This window comes from Sebastes umbrosus, chromosome 14 (genome assembly GCF_015220745.1).
Source record: "Sebastes umbrosus isolate fSebUmb1 chromosome 14, fSebUmb1.pri, whole genome shotgun sequence".
In the NCBI taxonomy this organism is placed as follows: domain Eukaryota; kingdom Metazoa; phylum Chordata; class Actinopteri; order Perciformes; family Sebastidae; genus Sebastes; species Sebastes umbrosus.
The window spans coordinates 7,353,595-7,370,972 of record NC_051282.1 but is presented as its reverse complement, the minus strand read 5'-3'; the positions used below and the strand labels follow the sequence as shown (position 1 = coordinate 7,370,972).

The 17,378-nt window shown below is 39.3% G+C and overlaps 1 protein-coding gene and 1 long non-coding RNA gene across 2 annotated transcripts in view; one reads left to right on the top strand and one right to left on the bottom strand.

Moving 5' to 3' along the window:
- Positions 1 to 12,101, top strand: part of grapa (GRB2 related adaptor protein a) — a 36,201-nt gene extending 24,100 nt beyond the window's left edge. Inside the window, exon 5 of the mRNA XM_037792233.1 lies at positions 9,826 to 12,101. Within this exon, the coding sequence (XP_037648161.1) occupies positions 9,826 to 10,011 (186 nt within the window). The 3' untranslated portion in view covers positions 10,012 to 12,101. The remainder of the gene's footprint in view (positions 1 to 9,825) is intronic.
- The window catches only part of LOC119501687, a 35,097-nt gene that overhangs the window by 16,211 nt on the left and 1,508 nt on the right, over positions 1 to 17,378 (bottom strand). The window contains exons 3-4 of the long non-coding RNA XR_005209882.1: positions 10,414 to 10,537; positions 5,646 to 5,734 (exon numbers count right to left, since the gene is read on the bottom strand). This is a non-coding gene — a long non-coding RNA (uncharacterized LOC119501687). The remainder of the gene's footprint in view (positions 1 to 5,645; positions 5,735 to 10,413; positions 10,538 to 17,378) is intronic.

Here is a 17,378-nt window from a genome sequence, read left to right as displayed (position 1 = left end):
TGTTTCAGTTTTGTAACTGAACCGGTTTGCGTTCACAAAGGCAAAACTCAAATGGTCCAGAAAAAACAAAACTCATGTGACAGAAATGTCATTGGATTATTGTTGGTCATACGGTTTGCTCCTTGTACGACTCAACAGTTGTCTTGTCGTGTGTGACATGCTTTCCTTCGCTGTGACGAGTAAGTGGACAAAGCATTAAGTTCTTAAATTTGACTCATATAGCATCTGGCTAGTTAGATAGCTAGGTTTTCATACTCTTTGTCAAGTCCATCACCGTGTGATACCAACTAGGAACCTTTAGCACCGGTATGAAACGCACTAGGCTTTCAATTAACAACAATGTAACCACCCACGGCAACAGTAAGCGCTCAGAGAAAGTGTTGTGGTGACGTAAGGTGTGTTCCAAATCGCATACTTTTTCTTTTTACTTTTAGTACATACTACAGCTGCCCTTACAAAGTATGTACTGTTGCATGTAGTACGCCTACAATTGGGACATACTACTACTTCATCATAACATTGAACCTTGACCTTTGACCCTTTTGCTCATATATCTGCTGCACAGAGGATTGTGGGTCAGAATAGCCAGGAAAGCATGCTGGCTTGCATTATGCAAAATGCAACCAGATGCAGTAGGACATCCTGGTATTTTTGGCATACTGCATTTGACATACTATGTATTGGGACATACTAAATCTTTTTCTGGCATACTAAATAGTATGGTAGTATGGGTACTGGATCGCACAGGTAGTTTAAAGAGCAAAAGAGACACACAGGGCGGGTGGGAATTGAGGTGTATGGGTCCAACAAACAAAAGTTTATTTTCACGTTACAATCAGCTGTTTGTTTGTGTCCTGTGTTCACAACATCAAGTCACATTTTCACTGTACAAACATAGTCATTTAAAGCCCAACCATGTTGTTTTTTTCTAAACCTAACTAATTGGTTTTGTTAACGTTGAAGTGATGCTGAGGGGTCTGACAAAGCGTCAGTATGTGACAAGTTGGGATGAGAATGTGTTGGCTACACTGGTTACAGAAAATGAGCAGCGGGTTGCCGCTGGGTCTAAACAGTCTGTCAGTCACTCCCCGTTGCTAGGAGACTACGGAGCTGCTGACCGCTCTCCTACTGGCAAACTAGTCTCCAAGCGGCGCGGAGCGAGGCAGAGGGGCTGCAGGTTGCGCTAACAAGCTAATTATTGTCTCAACAGTATATTCATTAAATTCAGTGGTAGCAAAAGTGCAAATAGGTTACTACTTCCCCAGTCACCAAAACAGGAAAAGCTAACGTTTTTTAACCAATAAAATGTCACATAAATGGTACGCTTCCTGTGAATGGTTCGAATGGTGTTCACACCAGAAATGAACTGCTCCAGTGTTCACTTGACAGCGGTCCATTAAGACCATCCCTTCGAGGCGGAGAGAGGTTGTTTGGTTCACACCAGAGTTCACACCAACACAAACGCACGGTTCAACCGGACTAAACAAAGCTGGTGTGAAGACGCCCTATTTCTCGTGAGCAATTCATTATGAAATAATGTAAGGATGGCGATACATATTATTTATGCTATTGCTCATAAGTAATGTAGTGTTTCCTAGCGTGTTCAAGTCAAAGGATTAACAGGATGTGACAGGTTACATTAAGGTCACATTACTCATTAGAGCTGCATGTCGTGTCTTGTTGCGACTAACCCGTCGCTCTCGTATATATTAGTAAACAAGATTAATAAGGAATGTCAAAATCTCTAATGACACACGGTGACCAGTTCTTCAGCTCTCCTCCAATTGTATCTGCTTCTTAATCGTTTTGATTATATGTCATGATTTAAACTTTGTGAGCAAGAATAACAGTTTGTCCATTTTCCACATGGGAACTGATGGAAAAAAGAGTCTACTAGCAGAGCTGCATTTTCAAATGCTTGAGGCGTTTTGTCTTCTGTTAATAGAAGCAGTTTAATACCCTCATTCAGAAAGAAACAGCCCCAAGCAACTCTATAACAGATGAGCACACCTTCCAGATTTTGCTACCACCTGTTTTTATACACGATCCTGCAGATTGGGTCTGTGTGTAACCATTTCTTTGACTTCATTTTGCTGGAAAATCAAACCTTGCATTTAACTATCAGCTCGCTGCGCTGTATGCAAGTAAATAAAAAATAGTGAAGAGGCATTGGCATCAAAGGTGCTGGCCTGCAGACAGACAGACACGGCTGTTTTGTAGTATTTCTGAGGTGAGCAGATAGGAAGTTTAGAGGCCAAGAGGAACTAACACAGAGGGAGGAAATAACACAGAAAACCACACATGCACATACATCCTCCTGTGTTTATGACATTATCCAGAAGCTATTATTTATTTTGTGTTTATGACATTATCCAGAAGCTATTTTTTATTTTATTGGCATTCTTGCTAGGCAGCACGTTGTATTACTTTACCTGGAATACTCGTGCATTTTAAAGAACACACGAAATACAACAATGAATGCTTAGATGAATAGGTTTGTGATTTCAAAGAGAATAAAATATATAGCAAAATATCAATATAGTTCAATATTTCCATGGTCACATCATCAGCGTAAGCTTGAAGAAAATCTGATTGGTTGAAATGTGTTGAAGTTGTCTGATTCGTATGTTCTTTAGAAGATGATCCACATTTATTGATCTTTGTGATGTGTGAGCTTCGCTTCAATGAGTCTGGTCCTTCTCATCAATCTCTTCATTTATTTGCTGTCATATAAGTGTAATGGAGTAAAGTGTGGCGTTAAAGGCAGCTGGATTTGCCCGTTTCACCAGCTCATTTTTTCTAAAACTTAAATTTATAACTCAGATGGGGTTATTGCTATAAAACAAAGGAATGTTTTTTTTCATTTATTCAGAGACGGTCTGCTGAGCAGCCAGACTGCTGCAGTATTTCACCTGGTGGAACTTTCAGATGAGGATGGCAGGTTTTGATCCTAAAAATAGATTTTTTTTTTCACAAAGCAGCTTCTCGCAAATTTAGTTCTTTTTTTAGTAGCATCCTGCTTCACACCTAAACAGTTTCATGCATGTTCTGAATCACAGGGGATCTTGCACACTATATCAGTCCTCTGAACATCTGGAGCAGGTGTGAGTTAAGAGTTTAGCTTCAGGGCGTTATGATGGCAGTTAAACGGGAGATAACGACAGGCGTCCCCCAAGGGGGAAGGAAAAACTGTTTGACCTAAATACTGTCGCAATCTAAATCTCTTTAATGTGAGCAACTCATACATGGGAACAAAACCAGCTATTTCTGAGCAGTTTGGTTTTCTGGGAATTTTATTTTTTCTAATGTTAGTAGTTTATGTAGGTCCTCTGTTGTCGACTGAGAAGCTGGTGTCATGTGAATACTGGATAAAGGGTTCAGACAGATGCTGCACTCTTCTCCTGTTTTATAGGCATTTATTGCTGTTATAAAGCAGATTTAAGACCACAACAGAATGTTTATGCTTGTTAATTTCACTGCTATTTTATACTTCATTTAGTCTCTCCATTACATTTTAATGCGATGCCATACCAAGTAAGTCAATTTGCTCTGTATTCTCAGGTATTAGCAGTCATTGGTATCTCTTCATAACATATTTAAATGGCTGGTGTTCTTCTTTAACGAAGGGGAGAACGGTGTTCACTTGGCTAGCCCTCCCACATCCTCACAGCTGCTCTAGAGATGCATCTATTGTGATTGTGTTTTCACAAGTCTGCATCTAATCTTTGGGCTGCTGTGGCTCATCACGGTAATAACACTCAACATTAAATATGCTGGGAAGTATGTTTTAAATGAGCTTTAATGCTTTGCAATTTACCTAAAAGTTGCAAAGTGATATGAAAATGAAAACAAAACATATACAGTGTCAGTGACAAGTCAGACGTATTAAGAAACCATATTGGACTCCCAACAAAATGAATTACACAAAATAATTACAGCATTGCTGTTAAATGCAAGGGTGCATCATTATTAGAAGATCATTTTATTTAATTTTCTATTCCTATCATATTTTATGATATTTTATGTCCCAGGTCAATTCCATATACAGAACAAAATTGCCCACCATCTGGTTTTATTTGGCGAGCCAGATGTTAGCGACGATCCCGACCGACTTTACTGTCTTTCGGAGGCTGTAGCAGGCTCGGTTTTAGAGTTTGGAGTGAAACTAGAAAACCTTGGTAGCAATCACATCATGTTAGCTTGTCAGGAAGGAGGCTAAATAACGTTAAAGTTCAGACAAATTTTGGCGAGGAAAAGCTGGCATGGCCATTTTCAAAGGAGTCCCTTGAACTCTGACCTCAAGATATGTGAATGGAAATGGGTTCTATGAGTACCCACAAGTCTCCCCTTAACAGACATTCCCACTTCACTTTATGATAATCACATGCAGTTTTGGGGAAAAAAACATGCAATTTTTTTAATGCAATATATATGTGTTATTTTTGCCTTTTCTAAAAATGGTGTATTTTAATATTTCTGCACGCTGGGATCCCTAAACAGTCTTGGAAATGCATAAATTGGGTATTATTGGAAATGAGCCCAATTGTATTCAGCAGGTGGGTTTTAAGTGGTTACTAAAAGCTAAAATAATATTCAATTAGGGGAACTTTAGATCCTAGTACCATTTTGCATCTTAACAATACATAGGTGTTTACTTTTGGCCCGTGGCCCACCATTGAGGTCCAGTTTTGGCCCTCCACGGGAAAAAGTTTGGGCACCCGTGCTTTATATCATGTACTGTGATTTGCCACTGCTCAGAACTAATGCTGTTGTATCAGGAATATGTGTATTTAAGGTCCATCGGGGCGGTGTACTGTACTTATTCTATGTTACTGTGCCTCAGGTCTGAATGATGTGGTCATCATAGGTCACCTTGCTCTACCATATTAATATTAAAATGTAATCGTACCAGGTGGGCCTTGTTCAAACACATGACCGTACAGTACTAAAAACTATATCGTGTATCCATTATTGGGCTGCAAATATTGTAATTTGGAGTTAGCCAATCAACAAACCCAGGATACTCAGTTACTATTTTTGGCCACATATACATATTTACAGTATTCTTGCATCATTCAAACATTAGCATGTTGTCTGTGACCTTTTGTGTACTGTAGGTCACCATGTTGCTCTGCCATGGCCTTGAGGTAACGTGCTTCTGCATCACAACATGCCCCATAGCTGAGGGTGGCGTGCTGAAGGTGCCGTGTTTACCTACATGGCTGTGTAGCCTCAGAAACAGTCTGTCATTCCACATCACATCACGGCAGCTTAGTCATACCTTTGTATCTGTAGCCTTGTTTACTCTGCAACTGTTTTAACAAGAGTTTTAAGGGCAAAATTGCACATTTTCTATCGTCTATAGCAGCAAAGTCACATTTGATTATGTCACAACCTATTGGTTTGTAGCGCTAAATCTTCATCTTGTGCTACTAATTTTGGACTCATCTCAGTTATGAATCATTTCAATACCTAGACTAATGTTATTTTTTTAAATGCATGTTATATAATGCATTTTTATAAAATAATGTGTGCTTTTAATTTCAACTGAATGTGTTGCTGCAGCCTTTTTTTTTAACTTTGTCTTTAGTCTGGCAGCAGAGTAAAGAGAACAAAGAGACAAGATCATACAAACTCCATCCTACCTTTTCTTCATTAGCTTCAGATTTGTTAGCTTATGATGGTCATCGGCAATTCAAGTCCGTGGTCTCTGTTCCGCTGTAGGTAGGTAGGTCTGCAGATCAAAAACATCACATTTAGCTTGGTTCCAAACACTCTGTCATTTTATATAAAGATCATGGTCAGCTGGTCTTCATATCTGCGGGGCTTCGTCTTGGCCTTCGGCATCAACAAAGCTCCAACGCCCACTGAATGTCTCTCACTGAGCAAGCAGACCCAACAACACAGTCCTCACTCCATTAAGGTTTCAAGAGAGACAACAAAACAACTTCATTTTCAAGATGCCGACCTTTTCTCATCTCGTATGTTATATACCTAAATTCCCACCAAGTTATTCCGTAACTCCCTCCTCTGTCTTTGCAACCTTATTGTGTATCTAAAATATGAGTAGTATACCCACTTCTTCAGTTACCAGCAGACTGTTTCATCTTCACAAGTTCACACAAGTGTTAGACAGTGACACTAACAGCACAAAAACACCAGGAAAAACTAGTTCTTTCATCGTTCCCCTCAGCGCTTAAGATTATTAAATGAATGCATGAAAACGGGGTTATAGAGAAGTCATGTTCATTTAAAACCCGCGTGTTGTAAATGTTTTATTAAAATGTTTTAATTCCTCTTCCTCACTGTCTCTAACATGATCACAGTTTCTTTTAGTTTTTGACTATATGGGTCAGTTTCACAGACATAAATTTAGTCTGTTGAGGACCGGCTTAATCTGAGTCCATGCATCTCTTTGCTTTTTGTGTTGTTCCTCTTAATGTGCAGTTCCAACTATCACACATCAGCTCATTACGAGCCCTAGATCCCTTCTTATCTCACCACGGCAGGGTGGGAAATAATTATCAGTCTATTTTTTTTTATACATATCCCTAATGTCCTCGTGTCCCGAAGCTTTCTCTTCAAACAGAAAGCTTGTTCATGCAAAACGTCGACCTCTTTTTGACACCTTGTCATCTTCCAGTGGAAACAGAGGCATTTTTTCTGCCTTATATACCCTGTGTGTGTGTGTGTGTGTGTGTGTGTGTGTGTGTGTGTGTATATGCAGACAGAGACAAATCTAGTATAAAGCTGTAGTCCATTGATGTTACAGAGTAATTTGTTCCAGTGTCAGCGCTCGCTCTGGGCCGGAGCGGCTGCTGAAGAGGACGTTGATCACAAGGCAGCCGAGCGCGGCTGATACGGACGGACCATATTTCTCCTTCCGAACCGCCGCTCTTCACGAGCCGGCGTGGAAAAATGAATGGGTTTTCCCTGTGATTCACATGCACATACACACCCGAGCAAATAGAGGCCTGCACGCACATGCTCGCTCACACCCAAAGGTGCAAACACACACACACACTAACAAGAAGTCTAGACTAGATCAGCGAAACAATAAAGGATAAATCCGTGAGGATTTTATAGATTTGTGTGGGATTGATAGATTGTGTCTGTGCCTCTTGATCCTAATCCTGCTGTCTGGTTAGTGTGTGTTTGTGTGTTGGGCCTTGGTCTAAGACAAGGCAGTCTACAGCAATAAAGGCCAGAAGTGTAACACAGATACCTACACATAAAAAATACAATATTGGTATTCTTTCCAGCTCCCACCCAGTTCATATCACATCCACTTTTTTCTCTGTGGGAGCGCAACTGACAGCTAAGAGGTTGGTTAAGTTCAAGACGCTCTCCTTAAAATAGCCGCTTTTATTCTGCTATACTCTTAAACTGCTTTTACTTCACGAGTCAGCAGAGATCAGAGGAGGCCGGCTATCAGGGGAGAAGAAAGACTTTTGTGAACTCAAGGAAAAACGTAGTGAGACACAGAAAGCACAGCACCTGCCGGTTGAAGTGAAAGCAGTTCACCGCGACTTGGATCGCCGTAAAACATCACACGTTTAATAGAGTGCTGTTTTAAGCATAGGTGTCATTCTCGACATATTACTCTCTGTCTACCTGTCTCTCTCAGTTCTCTATGTCTCAACCATAACCACAGTGTTGTCATTTATTTTGTTTAAAGCTGCTCTGCCTTGATAAAGTAGCCAAATAATGAACAAAGCCTATGAGGAGAAGAGCTATGTGATTTTTATGAAATAACACGCGCCCTCTTTTCCGACTTAAACCACAAAAAGCAGCTGCAATCTAAAAGATCTTCCTCTATCAAGATGTGGGAGTTTGTCTTCGTAATTTGATCAATCAGAATTTTAGATATTATCATATCAAATGTCCCTGAAGCTACACAACCCAAATAAATATTCTTCTCTTGATATAAAATAGTTTGACATTTTGGGAAATGCTCTTATTCGCTTTCTTGGCAAGAGTTAAATGAGACGATCTAAAAGCAAATAACAGTATTTCTCAAGATGTCGAACTATTCCTTTAAATGAGTCTGACCTGAGTGAGGCCGATGACAGGTAATTGAAATATACTTCTCTGCTTTTCCTGTTAAAAATGCTAAAAGAATATTAAAATATAATACATTTAAAAGGGCAATTTCTCTCATCTAAATGAAATCCATCATCTTATATCAGAACTATATATAACTTAGCTGTCAGAAATTATTATTGATCATCACTGAATGTTTACTTTCATGTCTGTATCCCTCTTATGTCTGTGTGCTGCTATTTTGGTGAGACATTTCCCATCATATTAATATTTAATATGAATGGACTGACCATGATGTGGCTAAATAAATGTTAAATGAAAAAGATAAATACATTATAGTTGTACTTTAAAGGAACAAACAGTACATTGTTTATTAAATGGACACAATGTCAGATGATCCTTGAACTAAATACAATGGCTGCATTTGCAAACGCACTTCATCTGATTTGAACTCAAACATCTGGTACTTCTTATTCCATGTGGTGTTGCAAAATAAAGGTTTTGTTTTGTTTTAATACAGCCATAGATTTAACAAGTGTACTGCTTCAAAGAAACACCACTCACCTTCTGTATCGCGGCTGTTGAATTAAACAATATCTGTCAAACTTTTCAGGAGCTGAGAAAAACAACTATACTGACCACCATTAATTTTTCAGTTCATTCAATGGGGAATTTTTCAAACCAACAGAAGATCATAACATCCTTCAGTAGAGAGAGAGTTTTCAAAGGATGCTTTGAATTCTTATTTAAAATTCATGTTGAAAACCTATCTGTGAAAAATAATGATAATATAAGAAGTAAAAGTATAAAGTATCAGTTTGGTGTTTGGTTAATTCTAAGAGATATCTATTTTTCTCTTTGAGAAATATTTCTATATTCTCAGGATATAAAACACATACTAAGGGAAGTATGTAAGAAAAATATATACAGTAAAAAACAATAAGTTAAGTTAGTCATTAAAAAATGAATTGTAGTCCTGTTATTTCCACTAACTCATCTAAAGAAACTAACAGGGTACTGATGAGATAAGAGTTTGGATCAGTTTTGTTTAAGGCCATTACACACCGGGGACATTTCTGCGTGTGATTAATTTGCACATCAATATATGTTTTCTGAGCTTTCGCACCGCAAATAAAGCTATCATCCAATCACGTTGTGTGCAACGAGTTGAGTTGCACCTTTATTTTTGAAACAACATCAAGTCCGACCCACGACGGCAAACATACTGTGTGTTCCAATACCCATACTACCATACTATTTAGTATGCCAGAAAAAGATTTAGTGTGTCCCAAAACATAGTATGTCAAATGCAGTATGCAAATAATTACCAGGATGTCCTACTACATCCGGTCCCATTTCGCAGTATGCAAGCCAGCATGCTTTCCTGGTTATTCTGACCCACAATCCTCTGCAGAGTGGATATATGAGCAAGAGGGTCAAAGTTCAAGGTGAAATGTTATGATGAAGTAGTATGTCCTAATTGTATGCGTACTGCATGCAACAGTACGTACTTTGTAAGGGCAGCTGCAGTATGTACTAAAAGTAAAAAGAAAAAGTTAGGGATTCGGAACGTACCTTACTTACCATCCCTTTCAAAATAAAAGCCCTAGACATATAATATTCGCAGGCGAGTATTTCGCATTTTCGTGTTGTTAACCCATCACGCCCCCGGTGTGTAAAGGCCTTTAGACAGGGACTGCATCAAAAGTTGTAAAGTACATTTTTCATTAACTCTCTCTTCTTTTCCTCCATCCCTCTCTCTATCTTTTCTTTCTCCTACAGCGTCCCCATCACGCCCACGCTCTCTTCGACTTCACCCCCCACCACCCATCCCAGCTACGCTTCCTGCGCGGCGATGTCATCGAACTCATCGACTGCTCCGATTCGCTGCGCTGGAAGGGCCGTTGCCATGGACACGTGGGCTTCTTCCCCCCGGAGTACGTCCAGCCCATTTACCACTGCCAATGACGTGGCGCTTCAATCGAATCCACCGCCATTCCCACAGGTTCACTAACGAGCCACGTTGACCCCCCTCCTCACACTGCTCCCCCTGCTGTGCACTGGCCCGTTCACTTTAGGAGAACTGAGGAGCTGCAACTGAACTGCTCATTATGTAACTGACTCCTCCCATTCCCTTGTGATGTCACCTGTCAATCACAAGCCTCGCCCAATCAGCTGCTACAGGCCCATCAATCGCTTCCACCTGATCCCACAACTTACTCTTTAATCATGTAAAGAAATGAAGATATGGACCTATACACTGTGGACAAACACACACAGACTGACAAGCCGACACACACATCCCCGGGCATACTCATTAATTAGAGTTTATCAGCACCGGTGCAGGCTAAATAAAAGCAACACACACACCTGATGAAAACAGAAACGGGGCCCATGGGAGGTTGTGGAGGATGGCGAGGTTTTCTCTCCGCCGAAGATGAGTCAGGATTCGCTCCAGTATTTTGCCGCCGCTCCCTCGTAGAGATCCGGCGAGCTGAGCAGAGAGACACAGAGAGTCATTGTGTTGTGAATATTTGGGCCAGACACTCGGAGGATACTGACACAGCAGATTCCTCCCTCGCTGTGCGGGTGTGTGTGTTCGGAGGGGTTTGTGTGTAAAATGTGGGTCTGAACACTTGTGTGAATGCATGTGTGTGTGAGTGTGTGTGAGTGTGTGCTCTGTGGACCAGTAAAAGGAGGTCACTGTGTTAAAGTGACCAGTGAGATGAACACTGCCCAGATGACACGTTGTTTTGAAATACACAGCTTAAAATGTAATACGCTCAACTCAATTTATGAATCATTTCTTTGTTTGTTTCCATGTATTTATTCTTATTCATGTGTAATCTTAGAATACATATATTACAAGAAGATAAAACATTGTAAAAAGGTTTTGTTTCTGTTGCAACGAATAGTTTAAGTAAACCACATTTTATGTGATTAACGATGAGAGCTCGGACCGGTCTTCCTTAGAGGAATACTCCGACCCCAAAATGAACATTTCTATATCAATTACTCACCCCATGTTACTTTGAATTCTTGAAGAAAACTTAGTTTTTCTTGCATACCTCCGCGATGAACGAAGAATCTATAAATGGAGAAAAGATTTGATGAATTGAAGTAAATGGGAGCTGCATTAACAAAAGCGAAACTATATCAAAGCATTCGTTAACAAACTCTCACACAACTCGTGCAATATAAGTCTCGTTTATCCTGTTCTATGCTCTCTACTTCACAAACACATGCATTTTCGCCAAAATCGTACTATTAAAAAAACTTCCGCTAGGGCTGGGTATTGTTTGAAAAATTATGATACCAGTGCCCTTAAAGTGATACCGATACCAGTAGAGTACTTCATTCGATACCCATACGGGATTGGAAGCTGTGTGTCTGACCCACTGGCTAGCTAATCACACTAATCACCCACGGTGGCGGGTCTGCGTTGCCGCGGAAACCCACTATCTGGTTTCTCCCCAAGGTTAAAACTGTTAGCTATGTCAGCACTGTTGCCATTGTTAGCGCTATGCATGCTGTTAGCACCATTAGCTGCAGTCCGGCTAAATGGGTTGTAACTGCTGCAGTAGTGGATCAATCACACGTTGCATTAAATCGAAAAACTTGTGGTAATTGATTGCGAGCAAAACCATACAAATAGTCTTTTTTTTCTAGATCTGTGCACAAAAAGGATCGATTGCAGGCAATGTTTGACTGGAGAAGTTTTGATACTACTTGGTACTGGGTTATGTCGTTCAATACCTTAAAAGGTATCGAGCAGCAACACCGCAATACAGCCCTAACGCTTGGGCAGACGCGCTTCTTGTCCAGACTCACACGAACGAGTAGCGGACTTATTTGAATTCATCATGACTTTCCTCTGTTTATGGATTCTTCGTTCAGCATGGGGGCATGCGAGAAAAACAAAATTTCCTTCTAGAATTCAAGGTAACACTGGGTGAGTAATTGATACACAAATGGTCATTTTGGGGGTGAAGTTTTCCTTTAACATGTAATGACAAATCATTTAAATAAAGTGATATATTCACCTCTTTGAACTTGAAGCTTGGACATTATTGTTCAATAATATTTAAATTTCTATTAAGAATTTGTCTACTGAAATGTAATCCGAATATACGAGTGTACACAAAATACCATTACCACTTTGCAAAAGAACACTTCAGCTGTGAAATAAATAAGTAAAAGACTAGAAACACTGACACAAAGGTGGGTTATACAGTATGAGGTTCCACTTGATAGTATGTGTGAGCTCCTCTGTATGCCGTAGCCAACTAGACAGCGTGTCCATCATATTTCTATAGTATCAAATTATGGCAACTGTTCCTCTTTGTTGATGCAGTTTGTCTCTGTCTGCCAAAAGTTGCTGAGTTGCTCTTTGTGACACATTAGTCAATGCAGTCCATTTTGTGCTTTTCTTGCTTTTAATGTCACAGGATGAAATTTCATGCTCAAACAGCCACTTCATTCCATGTGTAAATTGCAATTTTGTGACATTAACCATAATATTTCACACTTTGTGCCACAAAATGCAGGTTAATCACATTGAATGAATTCTGTGCATTTAGGTACAGTCACATGACAGTTCCATCCTACGAAATTAGCTGGAGTTGGAAAAGGAAAGGCATGCATGGATTTGTCTGTCGTGCTGGCTTCAAGAAGTGAATGAGAAATGGAAGACAGAAGTGACCATACCTTCATTCACTGTATGCACCAGGTGCCCACCTATAGTCATTAAATGCAGGAATGCGGAAACGATCGTCAATTCATCTGCTTGTCAGCTGACAAGCAGATGAAAATTAATCAAAAACTATTTTTTGTATGTGGTTGCAGATTGCAACCAACTGAGTACCCCTCTGCTCACTCCTCCCTTTCCAAGACTGCGGTTACGTGAGCCACCGAGTGCAAAATCGTGGTAACGCCGCTCGCCTCGCTCAGAGCCCATCCTTACCATTGTAACACTACTTTTAGGAGCAGTGGAAGTCAGACGGCGGCTGGCGGTAACACGGTTTTGAACTCTGCGGCTCACGTTACCGTAGTTTCACAAGCGTGTCGGAGAACTACGGTGGCCTTCAGATGACGTAAAAACATGAAAGACTCTCTCTAGAGCCTCCTATAAATATATAAATAAACCGCTCATTCTAAGCTAACGAAAACACGATTCTTAGTTTGTAGGTGATAATACACTATATTCCATTTCTGCTAATAGATCCCCAAAAATCGTACAGACTGGTCCTTTAAAGTCATTTATCAAGCAAAAATGTCAATTCATGCCGGTTCCAGCTTCTCTCTACTCCACATCATGAGAATTTATTAATGTCTTTGCAGTTTGTGTGGTTAGTTGGATAACTAACTTGGGAATTTTCTACTGTTTTCTAATATTTTATAAACTAAAAGAAATAATATATACAATAGTGATGAAAACCTTTTAATTGATGATGAAAATAATCATTACTTGCAGCCCTACACACACTTCTTTAATACTGTGTTACCACATTAATATGGTAGTAATAATAATAATTAGTGTGTGACTATTTGATTATAAATATGTCATCGTATCTCAGGTACAAGCCAGGAGAGATCTCATTGGCATGCAGTTCTTGTTGACAACAAGAAGTACTACGTCGTAAGTGTGTCAATGTGTGTGCAACTGAACAGCACTTGATGACAGACAGACACACACACACACGCACACAATATAGTTATGTCAATAAGGATGTAAGCACAGTGTGCTCTGACACTTAGACTGGCGCTATGTGAGGAATGCAGCGCTGCTTCTCTCACCAGGATGTTATGTTTGAAATGAGGCAGGAAAACAGAGTTACAGGTTACATCCTATAATTAGCCTGAACTGAATCACTTCTGTTCGGTTTTCTTTCACTCTTTTGACTCCTCTTGTGTTTTTTTAACAAACCACTTCTCTCATTCTCGCTGACAGAGTCACCTCTGGCTCGCCAATGACAGTTAGTCAATAAACCACCAGCATCCAGCAGGGGATGAAGAAGAAAGGAGTTAAAAGGTGTACCAGAAATAGTACTGCCTGTTTTCTTTCCACTGTTCTTTTTTTAAAACTGCCGAGTCACTTTGAAGTGTGTGCGTGTGTGTGGTTTATAAATGTGTGTGACACAGACACACATTCATTATGACATATCTGTGTCATACACTAGAAGTGAGACAACGTAAGAATACTAAACGCCACTGACAAGCTGTCGCGGAGAAAGCGGTGGAAAGTAACAGATGAGAGGGAGAAAGTGAGATAAACAGGAGGGAAACTGAAGCGGAGGTATGAGACAGCAGCGAAACGAGACAGGACGGAGATTAGAAAATGTTAAAGGGTGAAAAATATGCTACCGGGAGGGACAAAAACAGGCAGGCGGAAGCAGATGACACTAATGAAAGATGGAAGAGCAGGGTGAGGAAGCAGTGAGTCACAATACGAATGAAAGTGACAGTAAAAGAGCAATGATAGTCACAGACGTTAGACGCAAGTACAAGACGGTTGAACCGGTTTGACTGACTGACAGCCTCGAGTTGTTGAGGCCCTGACTGTGGAAGATGAAGTGACCACAATCAGCCTGCAAACCAGTCGGACACCAGGTGAACCAGTTTATCAGATAATAATCAGTTATATCAGCATGTCAATGCATCAAAAGACGAGATGGGTACTTGATGAGTCAGCAAGACACCAGCTAGTGATTCACCCAGTGATTCACTAAACATGTGATCAGCGGTGACAGCCAGACAGAGAGGAAGTCTGCAATATTTAATGGTGCCTCAAGTAATGCTGCCCATCAGGAAGACCAACCACGCTCTGTCACCTCCCTCCATCCTCTAATATGCAGACCTGGACAGGTGCGTCACCAGAGCTGACATGATGTGTGCAAGCAACTGGACACATCCTGTTTGACACGTTCGATCGCTCTGGTGTGCAGCTACTAACTCTGCCTCTGTAAGCGGACATTCAGACCTACAACGGCACTGTGTTAAAAAGAAATGGGGCTATGTTAGTGCGTTAATACAGGTACCAGAGAGAAGAAAAAACACTGGTAACACTTTATAATAACTATCATTAATAAATTACAAATTTATAGTTAATTAAAATCATTTTACTGAAATTAAATGATAATTAATAAATTGTACTTTTTACTTCTTTTAATTTATTAGTAATGCCATAATTTATGTTATTTTAACAGTTTATAGATGCACACATTATAAACTTTAATATACTGTATTAAGTCTTTGTTAATGATTACGAAATGATTTTTAAAGCAAGTAATTGTTTGTAAAACATCTATAAACATTACATAGATATTTGTAACACTTTCTTAACGTTTAATAATTGGTTTGTAAGCCATCTATAAACATTATTTGGATGACTATTATAAAGTTGCAACTGATGATTATAATACATTATAACATGGTTAATAAATACTTTGCAAAGCATCTATAAAGGTTATTTAAATAGTTAATACTTTGTAGATGGTTAACAATTGGTTTCTGGTTCCATCTATCTATGAAATGTTTATAAATGTTTTACAAATGATTTCTTAATGGTTTATAAATCATTTGATTACCATTAACAAATACTTAATATAGTATATAAAATGTTGTAATGTGTGCAACAATAAACAGTTAATAAATAGTTTACTAATGTAATCAGAATGTAATTGTAAACGTCTCTTATCATCTATGATACATATCATTTATAAACTAATAAATAAATAACTATAAAATAATAATGAAATAATAATAAATTAATACAAGTATAGAATTACTAATAAGTAGTAAACATTAATTATAATTTCATTGTTTGTTAACAGTAAAATAACTATTAACCAAAGTTGAATTAACTAACAAATTCCCATTTATAAATTATTATAAAGTGTCACCTGCAATTTTATGTGTCATTTTCCAACTCTGGAAAGTCATCACAGTTACAGTCATTTTATGGTCTGACTCAATGATGACTCAGGTAAATTGTAGAATTACACTATGTCAGCAAAACTAACAACTAGGAGAGTTTGCATCATTCTGTTACTTTGCCAGTGCAACAAACATTTACCACAAGATCTGACCACTTCCCACAGTTTTTCCTTTTTCCTTTTAGCCCAAGAACACATCGTAGGTGATCACAGTACATGTGCATGCATGTAGACACACTGACTGATGAACATGTCACAGTGAGCGGCAGGTTATAAAACCTCCCTATACTCAAAAGTAATAGACAGCCTTTGTCGTAATCTCTTTATCTCCCACTGTTTTATAGCTAATGACGTGTAATTACACAACACATCAATGCAGGCTGCATCATGTGACTGTGATTTACTGATAATCAAGTGTGGATGTAGCAATTTGAAGTGATTGAAAGTTCATAAAAAAATATGGCTTATAACCTTGAGGCTGTGTGTTCTTGAGAAGACTTGTTTCGTTGTCTTTTATTTTGAAGGGTTGCGTAAATTTAACTCTAATTAACTTTTTAGTATTATCAAGTCTGAGAATGTAGTTGAAGCTCTTGCATAGTATTACACACACTGAGTGCTCCTCGGTTCTTACAGAACATCAAAGTAATACTAAAGAGTTCAAAAGTCAGTCATGATGACCTGGGTAGGTGAACGTGTAGTTTTTGGTTTTAAGAAAATTAAAAGTTTACGGTCTGTTCCCTCCAGTTAATGTTTTTACATCTCATTAGTCCCATCCTAATCTCTTCATCTTGTTTTTGCCTTTCTATAAAGTAATTATGTGCTTCATTTTGATCTCTTTTAAATACGGAAACTGACGCTAGAGGAGTAGCCTACCTAGAGCGTCAGTTTGAAGCGTAGGGCCACTGACCAAGCCTTGGTATTTGACGAGAAGGGAGTGAGAATGTTTTGTCTTGGCAGAGCATTAAAGGGATGATTGGGTGTTTTTAAGCGGGGGTTGTATAACGTACTTATTACCTACAGCAGACGACGGTCGGAACGCCCCCAGTTTGCAGAAGCAGATATAGGAGTTACCGCACAGACGCAAAGCAATGTACTGCTGTGGACGTATTATAAACGTATTTTAGCCGCCTAGAAAGAAAAAAATCAATAACAGTTTAAGTGTACGCTATATTTAGAATATTTTCACTGCTTTACTTTGCTGCCAGACAGTCCTTTCCATCGACAAACTGAAGCCGTTGTATCAATCTCTGCTCTAGCCAAAGCCACCAGACTCTGGTCTACCACTGCCTTGATCTGTTTGTTTGTATTATTGTGTAAGGTAAAATTACTGCTTTTCTCAATGGAGTCTGGTTGCTTTGGCAAGAACATAGATAACAACTTCAGTTCCCTGACGGACACATA